This window comes from Mugil cephalus, chromosome 1, assembly GCF_022458985.1.
Source record: "Mugil cephalus isolate CIBA_MC_2020 chromosome 1, CIBA_Mcephalus_1.1, whole genome shotgun sequence".
Lineage (NCBI taxonomy): Eukaryota > Metazoa > Chordata > Actinopteri > Mugiliformes > Mugilidae > Mugil > Mugil cephalus.
The window spans coordinates 50,915,923-50,932,277 of record NC_061770.1 but is presented as its reverse complement, the minus strand read 5'-3'; the positions used below and the strand labels follow the sequence as shown (position 1 = coordinate 50,932,277).

Here is a 16,355-nt window from a genome sequence, read left to right as displayed (position 1 = left end):
TTGCCTTGGCCTGGCCTCCAAAGTGACTAGATCGAAACTGATCGACTGATCAACTATCTGTGGGATGACCCACAGAGGCCACTCCCCTCAACCCAAAGGACCCAAACTAACAACATTCTGTTTCCAGACACCACCACCGGACACCCTCAGAAGGCCCATGTCCATTCTCTGATGAGTCACAGCTGTTTTGGAGGCACAAGGGGGACACAGTGTTAGGAAGGAGGTCATAATGTTATGCCTGATCAGTGTATTTCCAGACTCTACAACTGGATCATTGTTTTGTTTACTCCCTGGAACACCAAACTGTAGGCATCAGAGGCATGGGTTCTCCAAAGTCCAACTAAAGGCTGCTTTTCTTGGTTCAGTTGGACCATCTTCTCACTGGATCTCATAGCCCAACAATATTTCCTCAACTTGACTGAAATGCTGTAGTTTGATAAAAAAAAAAAAAAAAAAAAAAAGTGTTAACATGCCCCAAAAATAATAGAATAGAACCTTTTGACATGATTGTGACAGAAATATAACAGAAAGAAGGATTTTTCCCAACCTCGTTGACCCCACTGAAAGAAAATGACCAGCACAGGCCGAAACAGACCCAAGTCTTCAACGGTGCTGTCTACATTGATTCTGGCTTCCCTTTTCCTTTCAAACACTTGTTTGAACAACTTGTTCCAAAAACTCATTGCATCACCTGCTGTTTCTCTCGCTGAAAGAATGGATTTATTCACCAGAGGGAAACCATCAGATCAAGTGTTTACATGGTTTTTTTTTTTTTTTGTTAGCTAATATTTGCCTATCAAACAGGTTATCAAAGCTTTACCACACCCCTCTTAGTCTGATTGAAAACTCGGGCCAGTTAAATGAGGCATTTTACTCTGATTATTAGCCAAACACTAGTGTCCATCAGTGTAGACATTTGGAACTCTACATCAGATCTTGCCTCGGGACCTACACTACCAGTCAAAAGCTCTGATTGAATTGAATGACCTGTAGTATACATCCAACTATAAATACAATAGATGTAGGTTGTAACGCGACAGCTGATCTAAATTCAGCAAACAGCTGGAGATCATTTCAACGATTGGTATAAACTTTTTAACCTCATACTGTTTAGTCGTAGCTCAGCTAGCTAAACAACTGGTTTAAGCATCATCCAACAAACCACTTAGCAAGTCTGTTTGTGCAGTTCAGGATAAATTCAAGAATATTTTTTCCACTACAGGATGATTGAATTCTATTTGGGTAACTCCAAGTGAAGGAACATGGTTAAAGTTTAAACAATAGGGGGACCAAAGGATACACAATGACTTTAGTAAAATGAGACAGAGTGAATCAGTTCTGCTCAGCATGATGCTGTGGGGTTCCTCGGATGTCTGTGGGTGGGCAAGTCCAGCTTGGGTGGGCGAGTGTGTTTAGTGCATATGCCTTTGTGTGGAGGTGGTGAGCAAGTATGACGCAGCAGGGGGCCTTTGCAAGTGTTATTATAAAGGCGTAAATTGTTGCTGATCTCTGTTTTCTCTGGTGGGGTCCAGACATCCCTACAACAATAAAAAAAAAAAACACAGAGAGTGAGCCCTTAGAATGGCCTTAAAAGTTATTTTTAAGGTAAAGGTTACAGTTATATTTAGGATATTGTGAGAAGTATGAAAAGGGCTGAACAAGAAATGGAACAAACATACGAAAGTGATTTAAACCGCAATATAAGTTGTTATAACAGACATGACTGAGGTAAAACTGCAGAGGCATCCTTCCTGTGTGTGTTTGTGTGAATGTTTTCTGCCTGTGTAGCTACTGTTCTGGCATGTACAGTTGTTAGTGTCACCAGTCAGCACAATAAACACACTGTTGACTTCTGGGAAGTCTCTGTCTACACTGTGACCACTCCTTGGACAGTGCACATCCTCCGTATTGTGTGTCTGCTCGTCTTTCTTATGCTGCGGGGGACAAACATCAGTTTTCACATTAACGTTGACACTTGACTCCACTTATGAGGAAAAACGCAAATGTAAATCATTACTGTTGAGCAAACTGTGGTTGCTGTAAGTCTCCAGGAAAAGAATGTGAGTCCATGTAATTTCCTCTGAGGTGATGAAAACTTGACTTCATTTTGAAATTGAAAAGAAACAGCTGGGAAGACATACGGCTGCTTTGTAAAAACAACTCACATTTACTGCGATTTTAATCGGAAATTCCATTTTTATAATTAATAGCCACTGCACGGCTTTACTGGAATAGTTTTTCTATACTTTTCCATGGTACAGTACTTGGACTGATTGTAGGACTGTCCAATTGCATGCAGAGGTGTTTTTCAGTTGAAACATGCCCTATAACAGCTATTATCAGACACATTACTTTGATAAGAACTAGGGATGGGCATTGATAAAAATTTATTGATAAGAAAAGACAAGAAAAGAATCGATAAGGGGAATCGATAAGCATGAAGGCTAATGATGTCGATGAATTGAACCAGTCGGAATCGGTTCTTTTTAACCCTTTAAGACCTATACATCCGTCACAGATAAAAAAATAAAAATAAAAAAAAATGAAAAAAAGCTTGCGGTACTTGAATTACTGTAACTCACCAATTGACAAATTTCAAAGTGTGGCTGAACATTGGAGAAGTTGCGCGCTCTGGAAAAAAAAAGCTGCCATTACGGTATGACGACGCACCACTGCTGTTGGCTGCAGGTTGGGGAGCAATGCAAGAACGGGAAAGAGAGCACCAGAAAGAGAGAGTTGTTTGTAGGAATTTGTCTGTAAAAATGAAGTTAGTTATACCCCTGAGATGTCACAAAGGTCTTCCAGACAAAAGCACAACTTCCCAGTGTTCAGCCACACTTTGATTTTTGTCACAAGTGCAAACCATTGTGAGTTACAGTAATTCAAAAACTGTGTGCTTTAACGGATCACCGGCGATCCGTTCAGTTAAAGAGGTTTAAAGAACCGGTTCTCAATGCCCATCCCTAATAAGAAGGCTATGGGGCTATTGTGGCTTGGCTAGGTTGCCCTTAGGCAAATAGTGGTCTGTAAAGTTTTCATGTCACCATTTGGTATAGGTTCAGCCAACAGGAAGAATGAAGTCCAGTCCATGGAGAAGAAATGAGGCTAAAAGTATTACACCCTCCCTAAAGATTTAATATATAATACACTGAAATGCTGTTTGTTAAAATCCATTCTCTTAAAATCCAATTTTCCATTTACTAAATACTTCGTACACTATTTAGGACATATTTACAAGTTTGAATAATGAAAGAACTTTCTTTCAGCAGTGGTTATTCATTAACAATTTCCTTTGACAGACGGTCTCTAAGAATGTTTGCAGACTTAATTTCACCTTGAGACAAAAGAATAAACCATGAAAGGTAAACACTCCCCTGCAGCAGATGGTTTAACCATTTACAAGATACACCAACCTGGCAGTTAAAACCAAAACAATCACACGTGTCACAAAAATGTTATTTTCCATCACACAGGGTCAAAGGTTATCATGAGCTGTCATTGCCCCTATGACTGATCATGAGGCTGCAAATCCCTTAAATGGACGCAGATTAAAAACTCAGATTACATACTGAGAAATGAGGTTTTAACTGATGATAGCTGCGCACAGGTATACTGAATCTGATAAAGAAGGAATGTCCTAACTTGACATGCTCATTTGTATTCTTGAAAGTCCAAAAATGCATAACTTAAATGTCAAAATCAGCAAATGATTAATTAGGTATGCAGCTTGTATTCGTTTGGTCCAGCATTCATTAGCATTTCCCAATGACAGGAAAGACTCAAGAGGATGGCTCTCAAACATCTTCTTCAGAATTTTATTTGAAATGTGTTGCTCATTTCAGCCGTGACTTGGATAAAATCAGGTTCATTTTCATTGTGCAGAGAAACATCTTGAACATCTCATAAGAGGTGTCGAATGCGGCCGACTCTGCCAACTCGTGCATTTGCCAACTCTTAAAAGGCAGGGAGCCTGTTTGTGATCTAAACCGATGAGATCCTTTGCAGCTATTACGTCGTTTCCTAATACCTTCTCCTTTACGAGAATCTAAAGCAAGATGGTGGAGCAGGAGTATTCCAGATCTTACTGACAACTTAACAGCTTTCTCCATTTCAGAAGGTCAAGGTTCTGATTTGAGTTTATGGATGAAGAAATAAGGTCTACGATTTTTATATTATGAAACCACACGAAAAGCAAATAAAGTCATTTCAAAGGGCACTGATTTAAGGGTGGCCTTTAGGTCATCATGTCCCAGCAGCAATCGAGTGCCATAAAGTTCCAGTCACCACACAGTGAACCCAGACAGCTTTGGCAGTCCCTTGATTCTTCCCCTAGAATCGATGTGAGATTGATATGTGTGGTTTTGAGTAAAACATTGGAAGAGGTATTAGACTACCAGGACAATCCATTCACCCAAAAAGCTCACATTTAAAACTAGTTTAGTTAGGTTTACGGCCAAATACAAATAATGTAAACCTGTCATCCGTCCAAAAGCAAAAGTCTTCAGTCTCAAAGTAATATTTTAAATCTTTGAACCCACAGTTGGACATAAAGCTAAATGTTTCCTGGCTGTCTCTCCCTGCTATAATAGTTTGGAAACCCCAATTCTAGATCAACTGATTATTTGGTCCATACAATGTCAATGTTTTTTTTGACCAGTTATCAACACCAATAGATTCAATTTACTATCACTGAAGGGCGGACAAATTGACATGTGAAGGGCTAACATGTTGGATATGTTTTCTGGAAAGATGACTTAATCCATTAATATGTCATTTTTCTTATAGCTCTAAAGGATAGACTCCTATGATCTTTGTGGAACCCCCTGACTTGTCATTTGTCCAACACCTTTTTATGATTTACAGCTAAATACAAACCATTTAGACCTTTCACACAGGACAATTTTGTTTTGATCCTCCTCCAAAACCAAAAAATCTTCAAGCACAAATAAAAACCCGGAAAGGTTTCAGTCTAAAACCGCAGTTTTCATTTTTTAAAACCACTATCAGTTTTCAAATCTAAAGTTTCCCTGGCCGTCTCTCCCTGCTATAATATTTTGGAAGCCCCAATCCCAGATTGGACACGTTTTCATAATATTTAAGCAAGGTTTTTATCTCCTCTGTGAGAAACAGGACTTCTGTCTTCTTGTCCAAACAGGGACAATGTGTTAGCATTTCTTTTCTGCCTCTGGAAAGACTTAAGATCACTTTATTTGATTTAGACACTTAAAGCAATGACCAGCCCCTAAAACAAGGCACTGAGTTCTAATCACTTAACCTGCAAGCTGGAGAGAAGGCTAAGGATCCTTTAATTCCTCTGTTCTGATGCTTTCACTTCTCATTCCGAAGTAGATGTAACGTAATCAGTTTGATGATTCCTTCGGCCAAGGTCTAATTTCCTCGAGAGCTCAAATGTCAGTGTTACAGTACTTCAATTACTTTCAACAACTGAGCCAATATTTTCTTCCTTAACCTAGTTTGCCATAACATACAAAAACATCTACTAGAAATGACGGAATTATTTAAAAGTCGACGCCTGAGGGAAGCTTTGACCGGCTTCCTGACAAGTTCATGGTTTCACCTCATTTCCAAGAGCTCTTCTCATTAAGCTTTTCCATTCAGCAGCTACAGATGAAGCCAAAGTCTGTGCTCAAGAGTTTTATTCATCAATTCATGGATGACCTGCATGCACAAATGTCCAAAAGCCTTACAAGCTTCTAACGAGGTCATGTTATTTCATGTAACATGTAGCCAAAAAATTTGCTGGAGCTCAGCGAAGAGCCAAGGAAATGGAACATCAGTGATAATGCCTTTGTGGTTTGTGAACGCAGTGAAGTATCCTTTAGAGTGGATGAGACATTGGAGAAAGACAAAGGGGCGGCCAACACTATGGTTAAAGGAGGCCAGTATTGAGGAAGTGAGACATAAGTGGGTGGAAAGATTCGGGAGAGATCGACTCAGGAAAAAGTTCAGTGGTTGCTTAATTGGTAGCGAAGTGAGAACTGATTGGACAGGTAGTGTGCAGAGTCAGAGCAACTATATCAGATGTAGAACTTGTATGGGTTTTATGTATGTAAGGGGGAAGAACTGGTGTTTGGCTCACTCTAACAGCCTCTCCTTCTTGTGCCAGGACAGAGATTTCTGACCATTCCCAGCTTTACATTATGTGAAGTAATTTCCACCCAATCAATCGATGGCTAATCAACTAACACACACACAAAGCTTCTATTTCCACAAAGCAGTGTACAATAACATGAAACTCAGGTCTACCTTTAATTCACTTTAGTTTTTCTCCTCATACACCAATGTAGAGCCAAAACATGATGAGCAGCCATGCCTAGACAAGCACTCTCATTTTCTTTGCATTCAAATCATTACAAAACATAATGAGGCAATAAAAAAGTGACACAAAGTTGATGAAAACAAATTATTTTTACAATTAATCAGTTGATTATCAGGTCCATATGGTGTCAATGTTGTGTTCGACCAATTGTCACCGATGTCTCTCTTGGGCAACCATTACAATTCATTCACCAAAGGATAACTTCTAATATGTCTGTGGAATACCCGACTTGTCATTGGTCGAATACTTTTAGACATTTCTCTGTGACATAATATGATCAATCCTTGGTCTAGATCAGTGTTTCCCAACCTGGGGTTTAGAGTTTCTGATGAGACATATACAGACACAACCTAGATATATACAGTATGGCATGAGTAATTTTCTTTCTCCTATTCGTGACTAGAATGTTAGATTAAAGGATTCCTTTTTTGACCAGATGTATAGGAATCTATAAAATCTCTTTTTCTATTAATACTTCACTAATAAATGCTAAACCTGAAAGAATGTAAATGCTCTATTAAGTTCAATTACAATAAGCTTTTCTGTATGCTTAAAATTCACATTTACTGACAAGAAAATGGTAAAATTTGAAAGTGACTTAAAAAATGGCCTTGAGGCATGAGGGAGACCAGTCATCTTTCCCCTTTGGTTTGACAGTACTTTCCAATGAGGCAAACCACACTTTTTTCTGCCTCTCTTTTGATATTATAGAAGGCATACAAAATATACGATGGTTTTGGTTACCATGTGATGGGAGCCATATGGACCCTGACAGTGAAGATCGGAAATGAGAGGAGATAGGTGGACGAGGGTAAGGTTGTTTCTTTGTAGGAGGTCAATGCACCTTCGTTCACCAATTTAGTCACATTATTTTAATACCCATCTGTTTCATAGTAACACCATGAATTCAAGATATATTCTCTGGAATCTTTTATACACCTCAACCAGCCAATTTTTCACAGACATTGTTGATTATCATACCTCAGATCTTCAAGCTGTGGAGCACAGTGGCCCCGCAGCAAGAAGGTTCAGGGTTCTGGATGGAGTTTGCATGTTTTCCCTGTGTCTGTGTGAGTTCTCTGGCTTCCTCCTACAGTTCAAAGACATAATCGCTGGGTTGATTAGTGATCCTAAATTGGCCGTTGGTGTTTGGGTGAGTGCGAATGGTAAATTGTCTTTCTGTGTGATAGACTGGCAACATGTCGAGGGTGTATCCTCTCCAATAATAGCTGGGACAGGCTCCAGACACTACAGTCACCCCGAAGAGGATAAGCGGTAAAGGGTTCATATGAAAAACACTGAAGCCAAATTGAGTGCAGTTTCAAGTGCATAAAAGACCAGAATATTGGAAGTTATGAAGGAAAGCACAAGGAAAGCATGTGAAAGCAAATGTGTTTGAATGTACGTATTTAGGGGGTAGGACCTATACTGCAGCCAGCCACCAGCGGCACCTCCACATGATTTGGCTTCACTTCTGAGGGCCTGCCATGGCCTGTCACTTTTCTTACAGTCTAAACTGTCAGGCTGAAATGCAGCTTAAAGCCAAAAAACAAAAAAAAGAAAATCGTCTGACTGCATTAAGATGCAGTTAAGATAGCGCTGAAGCTGTATAGAGCAAAAACAGCACTGATAGGTGTTACCAGAAGCAGCTTATGTCTGTTAGGAGATTTGCTGCCCTCAGATCTGACGAACATCATTTATCAGCACTTTATAGCCATGTTGACTGAGCAAACAAAGTGATAACATACAGCACACCACCAGCTGTTGGCACACACACACAGCTGTAGCCACATCCTAATGAGCATTCCAACGTGGGAACACAAATATCCTGTTTTCACATATCAAGCTGTTAAACCAAGGTCATGTCTGTGTATATGTGGTGGGTTTGCGCACCTGTACTTACTTGATTAACCCTGTAATCAATTAATGTGACTTTGGAGGCTTCTCTTTCTCATGTTGTGACTGTTGAATGTGTTTAATAAGAGCCCATCATCATTATTTGGTACATCAGTTGTTGCTCCGGCTTTGGTCTCAGCAGGCTTGTAAATTTAGGTAACACTGTGAAAACGAATAAAATATTCAAAGTAGCTTTTCTTTATCAAGAAACAAGAAGGGCCAAGAGTGAAGATTATGACAGGAACATCAAAATGGACTCAAAAGCACTCTACTTGTGCAACAAAACAGCACCAATGGCCCCAGATGCACACTTACATATGTAATGTGAAAGAAACTGTTGGTTCTACTCAGACGTTTCCCAGTTTAGGAACATTTAAATGTGTAGATATTTGCTGAAAATCATCATCATCAAGACATACCCTGTTCTCTGTCTTTGGGTCATATTAAAGGTATAACAATTCAAATATGAAAGGATCTCCAGCATCCGGTTAGCTTAGCTTAGCTTAGTTCAGCATAAAGGCTGGAAAGAAGGGGAACAGCTAGTCTAGCTCATGTATCTGCATTTATGCACACTATGCTGAACTTTAACCTCTAAATTCATGACTGATTTTTATTTAAATTATCTTAGTAAGTTAAATTCAAGCTGCCTGACAACATCACTATCTTTGAAACTGCTGACTGTTAGTACAGCCTCTCCAACTACTAAATCATCCTCTCCTGTCACTACTACTGTCACTACCACTTTCTCTTCTTACTTCCTCTTTCCTGTGATTTTCCCTGTGATCTCTGCTTTCCTTTTCATCCTCGTCCAAATGACCTGGCTATGAAAACAGTGAGCATACAGGTCTATGCAGAGACACCACACTGTGTTTTGTGGATGTGTCTCAACGAAACATGTGCGCTTGCAGTTGCTGGCACTGTCAGATAACGAGCGAAACTACTTTCTTGTCGGAAGGCTTCTCTTTTTACACATATCATTTATGGCTGTGCCGTCTATTTACGCAGAAAAAAACAAACAAGAGTTGGCTTAAAGAAGGCTTACATTGGTTGTACATTTCCAGATATTATTTTATCTGCACCTTTTTGGCCTGGAAGTTGAAGAGACAAATGAGACGAAAAGCAAGGTCAAATCTGTCCTTCTTTCACCTTATTCTAAAAACCGTGTCTTAATTTGTCTTGTTCCTCTTGTGTTTTACACCTCTATAAACACCTAAGGTAACGTTTGGACAATTTCTGTAAGCCTATTTAGATGCCTGCATCGCATTGCCAGGGAATCACTTAACTTCTAAAACTCCTGGAAAAAAAAAAAAAAACTATTTTGTCACTCCTGAAATATTCATTCTACCCTTGAGCCCTAAGACAAACTGTAATTCGATTCTCCAATGTAGATCTGAAGCATAATACACAAAGACTACAGGGTGGGGGGGTGAAAAGACAGAGAATTGTGTATTTTGGCAATGGAGTCTGGCATAAGGGGGGTCCGAGTGTAGCAGCTTTGAATCAAACCAAAATATTTGCGTGACAGATTTGATTTTACTCAACACTGTTCGCTAATCCCAAACATGTGTGCACCTGTGTGCGTCGCTCTCTGACACACACATGCACGCGGCACAAAGGCACCCTTGCCCACCCAGCGGCCCCCTGTAATGTACACGTGTTGCATGTCCAACCCCCTTGACGCACATTACTCTCACAGACATACATGTATTTCTATTAATGGGAACTTTAACCTTGTCACCAATATAAACCCAATCCAGTGTGAAAGTCTGGGATAATCATACATCAGATTTAAGCAATAATGGAACGACTGGCATACACTGCTGGTGTGGGTTGCATCAGAACATGGGAGGCCACACAGGGAGGCTGGCTTGGGTGAAATGGCTTTGTGTGTGAAGTCGCACTAATATGCTAATAGCGCTGTTTTCTACGAGATTTCCTTCAGATATGGCAAGACCTGCAGCTGTTTAGCATGGCGCCGTTTACTTCCATTACTTTAGACCAGTGACTGGAGGGAATTAACTGTGCAACTCAAGTTCTTAGCTCCACAATGCTTTCAAAAGGAGGCCAGTGTGAGCTGATGGGTACAAACCACCCTGCTACTACTCTATACTCTATACTCTTTAAACTGTGGACCATCAGTCCACAGTTATTTATGCAAGACTGAAACGCTTTACAGTTAAAAAGTGTCAAACAAAATACAACAATTTAATGAACAGAATAATTGCTGACTCATTTTCTGCAGACTGACAGGTAAATTAACCTAATTCCTGCAGCGCAATCCATCAGCTGTCAGTGCAGTGACTCATTCATCCATTCTTGGTACTGAGAGGAGTGGCCCATTCCAAAGCCACCTTTGGAAAACAAGGTCAGAGGATCAAAACACTCTTGAGTTGAGTGCTCGTAAATTCAACGGAACTAAACAGAAAATAGCACATCTGAAATGTAAATATATATGGAGCTTAAAGAACTGAGATCCTCTGGTGGCAGATGAGCTGCTCTTATCTGACTTCCTGACTTGTCCTGTTATGTTAATCTTTAGTCTTGCATAGCCCGACACTAATCGGGTCATAAACCAGAAACCCCGAGTTTCTGCCGATCTGAAATTTGTTAATGTTTTGAAGGATTTTCGCCATTTTTAGTCCGTGCTTGGAGGTCATCCAGTCAACACAGGACAAAATCATGACAACACACGCTTAAATCACGCAAACACAGAAAGAAAACTCAGGAAGCGCAGATCTTTTGTGCAGAGCGGACCACACACACCTAACAAACACCCACGCAGAGTGACACCGTTGTGTTAATCAGACCACACACATATGCACACGCACTGGGTGTGTGTTTGCATATCAGAGCCTATCATAGAATCTAAACACTAATAAAGTGGACCGTAAGTCTAAGAAGGTTTGTGTCTTCAATAAAGACGTCAGGCTTTGAAGCAAACACAAGGCAACACAAAGACACAACGCTTCCTTAAATAACCCCTCAACTTTTAAGTCTACCACATTAAACATCTTTCTTAGATGTGATACACTTGATGTTAACCTGCTGAAGAGAAGCTTCTGTAAGTTTAACACATCAGTACACAGCACCCAGTCTCTTCCGGTGTCAGTCTTGTAGCCTCCATGACGTTCTGTTGCTGCATAAGGTTTTATCAGCAAAGCTTTTATCTCTGACCTGATGAAACGTTAGTAAAGTAGGTGGGATTCTACAGTTCCTTCACCTCATTTAATCTGATTTTTTTAGGGTAGGTGAAGCTGACAAATCAATAGTTTTGATTTTTTTCTTTGCTACATGTAATAAAAGACAAATATACAATTTTATTTTAATATCAAATTTTATAATTTTATAGGAACTTGTTCATTATTTAGCCTATTAACAGTTGTATACATTATTTTATTGAGCTAGTAATAAATTAATATACTTAATTTAGCAAGACTATTGCTTAAAAACTGCATTAAAGTTATTTGTTCATTAAGGATCTGATTAATAACCGGGTTTATTTCTGCTTCTGATAAATATTTCTTTTTTTTCACCTGTTTTCCAAGTATATTTATGTCCAGCGCGAACAGCCGGTTTGGCTGATATGCTCTCTGCAGCTGCTACGGACACACGCCCATTAAGCCGCTGTGTTTACTGTGTTTACGTGTGGCATTTTGTTGGTTTGTTTGAATGCCACAGCTCTGAGGCAACGCTGGAGAATTCCTCTTTGTGCGATGGTCATTGTTCCGGATATCTTTTGTCTTAAAACCGGGCGGCCACGGGGTGTTAACTCCACAGCAGCTCAAAGCGAGGCCTGTTTCCAGATTAAAAATAACCGGCCTTCGCATGAGAACCGGGGGATTCCCCACAGGCGGGCACATAGCTCAGTGTTTTTCATTTTGTCTCTGTCCAGTATCATCTCCAAACTATTCCTTGTGTGGTTTCCTGCTATCTGTGACACGCAAATAAATAAATAAAAAAAAGAAGACAGATCAAAGTTGACTTGATGAGTTACAAATAAACATTTCCACCCTTACAGATTCACTATTTATCTCGTCATTAAAGTAAATATCATTATCAGCAGCTGCATATTCTGATAGAAGAGAGAAGAAGACCCAGTCACAGTCTCATATGCTGTGTTTTTCTCTCTCAGGCCAGAAAAGGGTCAAACATTTGGATTAAAACTGGAATGAAAATGAGAAAGCGTAACGACTTCTATTTGACAACCTAAATCCATGCCTATAATAGGCACAACCTAACTGATTAATATAGAAAACAACATGTAATCCACTGCTATTTGGACATTTAATGCAGTTTGTCATTGTATTACACAGTATACTTGGCCTGGATCTCCTCTCTAGGAGTTCTCCTTGTCTTGTTTAACTCAAAGACTCTTACGTTAGGCCTTTGTATCTCTTCGGGGATATTTACAGACATACAGTTCATCAGAGCGTCGTAAAAATCTGCAGGGTAAGTGTCCCATGCTTTCTCTTTTAGCCCATTTGATTTCATGCGCGCTGGCTTGCCAAAAAGGCACAGATTCAAACTTTTCAATAAAAAAAAATGTACATACATGACACTGCTGTCCTCAAGCCTTAATGCTAACTGTGAGTCTATTTGGAATACAGCAGCAGCGAGAAGAAATAAAACAACCTGAAACGTACGACACCTGTTTTGAATGAAACATGCCTGTATCTGACATGCGTTAGTTCTCATGTAGAGCTCTGAAGCCCCTCTCTCTGATACAGTAAGGTTACAGTTTAAACGGACCTCTTGCTGCGATCCATCCATCCTCAGGACTGTGCAGCAGCTCCCCTCATCCCTACCCTAACGCTCCGGATGGTCTCTCACCGAGAACCCTCAGATCTTTGGAAACTTTTTTGGAAACAGTTTAAAAAAGATCCTCTGTTGCCGTCGACACGGGCCAATTTCACCCAGGCGCTGGACAAACCGTGTCATGTATTTACAGAACACAGACAAGGAAACGCAACCAGCTGCTACGTATACATGGACAATACTTCCCGACTGAGATCATTCTGCTTAGAACATTACTGTTCACAAGGATGCTAAATGAAAAGATCACATCCACTACAATAGAGCCTTTTTTGTGTGAAGTGGTTCTTTGAAAGCAGGAAATATAACAGGACAAGAGGAGGAGAGTATATTCCTCCAGCTTTATTGACGACACTGAATTGGCTCCGTAGAAGAAGATGACCGAGACAGAGTCACGTTTTCAACATTGCCCTCCCCTTGGATTTTGACTCTGTCATCTTTTCTCTGTGTTTCTGTCACTCCTGGAACTTGCCTCCAGATGTTTAGCTTATGTGGAGGAAACACGCTCAGAGAGAATGGATTCATTCCAACCACAGAGAAACAATCAGATCAAGTGTTTCCATGGTTATAAGGAGCTAATATTTTCACATTGAACAGATTTTCAATGGGTTACACGACCCCTCTGCAAACTCCTTCTGATCACATCGGTCTGTTCTGCTTGCGGTGGCTACATGAGGCTTTTTTATTCAGATTATTAGTGGAATTCTAGCGTTCATGTAAACACAGTTAGTGTAGGGAACACTTAGGCGTAACCATTGCTGCCTATGAAGATACTCACTCCTCCAGGTCAAGAAGCCTCATCTTGGGTGAGTGGTGGAACGCCTTCAAAAAAAACTCAAACAAGTGCTTTTGATTTTTTATTGTTTAAAATACTTAAGTCACCCCTTAACACGGCTGTCACTTAGGACACTGACTGGTCCGGCACCTAGCCTGACACCTGGCAGGACGGATTTTGTGAGAATCCAGCCTATGTTTTCAGAAACCACACGCAACACCCATATCTCATGTCATGCTTTGCGCTCCTCCAAACCCCTAAGCGTATCAGTCAAATTGCTTTTCCACAATATCCGCAGTAGTAAAAAGGAGGACGGTCAGTGAACTTCTGCTGACTGAAAAGCTTATTTCACTCCTATTTTAAGATTCCCTGCAGCGAACTTTAACAGCTCGTCGTAAGTTCACTTGTCATCATGCGCTTTCCCCCTGCTGGGACTCAATGAGCGACATGTCACCGAGGCACTTAGGCTTGCAACAGGGCAAAAACAAAAACTTTGCAGGTTTGGTCTTTGAGTGGCTGCTGCAGCGACACAAATGGAATTGGTTAGTTTTAGAGAAAGAAATCAAATATAAAAGCCGAGGAGGAATTTGACAGTGTTGCCAAAACATGTTGTGGTTAGGGTGGGCTACTTTCATGGTTGAGAACTTGAGATATATTGCAATTTGCTACAGTGGTATTTCATTTAAAATGATTATTCGAGGGAATAAAAACATGGCTTAAATCGCACCACGAGGCAAACCAAAGCACTTCAATCATCGCCTCGAATACTTCCCCCCGCACACATCTGCAACCCACTTAAAAGCAGCCCTGCGCTCCAGCCCCTATTTAGGTTCTGCCTACGCAAATGGCTTCAATATGTTGTTTTACGCACGCTCTTAAACCCTCTCGGTTCGATACAGGACAGGACAGGACAGGGCAGAGAGGTTGCTGATCCTCCTGTCTGTCAGATGACTGCTTCCAAATTGCATTGTTTCAACAAGTCCGTTCAGTTGTTTTTCAAGAAACTCGCAAGTCAACGTGCTGGGGCAAACTTCGCTCATAAGCTCATAAAAGAAACTGCATTAATGCTGCTTTACGATTCCTCTAGTAACTTGTAGGAGCTGCACCGTTGATGTTTTGGATATTATTTTAATATCCAACACATAACGCTGCGCACAGTTTGGCCAACTTGACTTGAAATCATGTCAGTTCCATGCCCAAAAAGCTATTGCGTTAAACGTTTCCCTCTCTGACAAAGCAACAGAGTTCTCACAAAGGTGTTTCAAAATAAACAGCTCAGCCGTGGAAGCTGGACACTCTTACCTGTGATATGGACATGTTCAGGTAGACAAAGAGCCCCGTGGTGGAGGCGATCTGCAGTACCACCACCACAATCACCACCATCGCCACCCACATCTTGGACGGGGCTTCCCGGCGCCCAGTCCCGTTCGGCCCGCCGGCCGGGACCATCATGTAAGTGGTGGACTCGCTGCTCACCGATCTGAAATAATCCTGCTGCTGTGCGCTCGGAGCGGCCATGGCATTCCCGACGCATGAGTGGACCACAACACCCAGGGAGCAGCGACGCAACAATAGCCTCCACAGACCTGACCGACTGACCGAAAATTGGAGCTAAATTAGATTTCCATGCGTGCGCGGCTGCCACTGGAGCTTTTGCGCTCGGAAGGCCGGCGATAGAGGCAAGAGTAGGAGGAGGAGAAGGAGGAGGAGGAGGTTGCGAGAGACTTCAAAGTCAAACTTTGGATGAGTCCATTTCTGATCAGCGCTCAGTCTCAGTTTAGAGTGGGACTGGAGCTGCAGAGGAAGGAGGCAGCTGGGCTGCTGGTGGTGGGCTGCAACCGAGAGAGCGCAGCGTAGAGGGGCTGGCTTAACCTCTTCATCACCCTGGAGCTGCGGAGGAATGTTTTCACAGTCGCGCGCGCGCGCATGCACGTACACACACGCACGCACGCACGTGTGTTTCTTTCAGTTTCAGCGGTGGCTCCATGGGACTCTAGTGCCATATACTGTCAAAGCTCAAGATAACAAGATAACAGAAAGCAGAGATGTCAACAAACCAATATATTTCTATATTTAACACTTAGAAAATTGGCAATTAAATGTACACCACAGACACCTACTTCACTTATTTTTTAACCTTTTTTTTATAGAAGTGTATGGTAAATGTTTGACTGTTATTTGCTCTTAAAGCATGTGACATAAGAATTTCACTCTGGATTAGTACATTTACATCTTATCTTGTCTTGTTCTATGTTGTCTATCATATCGTTTAGGATTTCTGAGAAGACCTGTCTTTGAGGGTCTTATTGTATGTTGTCTTGTCTTGTCCTGTCTTGTACTGTATAGTATATTATATTTTAAGTTTTTGATAACACACTTCTATGGGAATATCTCGACTATCCCTTTCAGTCAGAATGCACTAGTTCTATGTACCACAAAAAGTCTGTATTGAACCTGTCTTCCATGATGTTAATGTTCTTTTGAGACAATTTTGGTTTATTCAGATTGAGATAACCACTCACATTTTTCACA

At 40.9% G+C, this 16,355-nt stretch overlaps 1 protein-coding gene across 1 annotated transcript in view; it reads right to left on the bottom strand.

Moving 5' to 3' along the window:
• Positions 1–15,838, bottom strand: part of tnfsf10l (TNF superfamily member 10, like) — a 64,200-nt gene extending 48,362 nt beyond the window's left edge. Inside the window, exon 1 of the mRNA XM_047584874.1 lies at positions 15,126–15,838. Within this exon, the coding sequence (XP_047440830.1) occupies positions 15,126–15,341 (216 nt within the window). The 5' untranslated portion in view covers positions 15,342–15,838. The remainder of the gene's footprint in view (positions 1–15,125) is intronic.
• Positions 15,839–16,355: the final 517 nt, after the last annotated feature.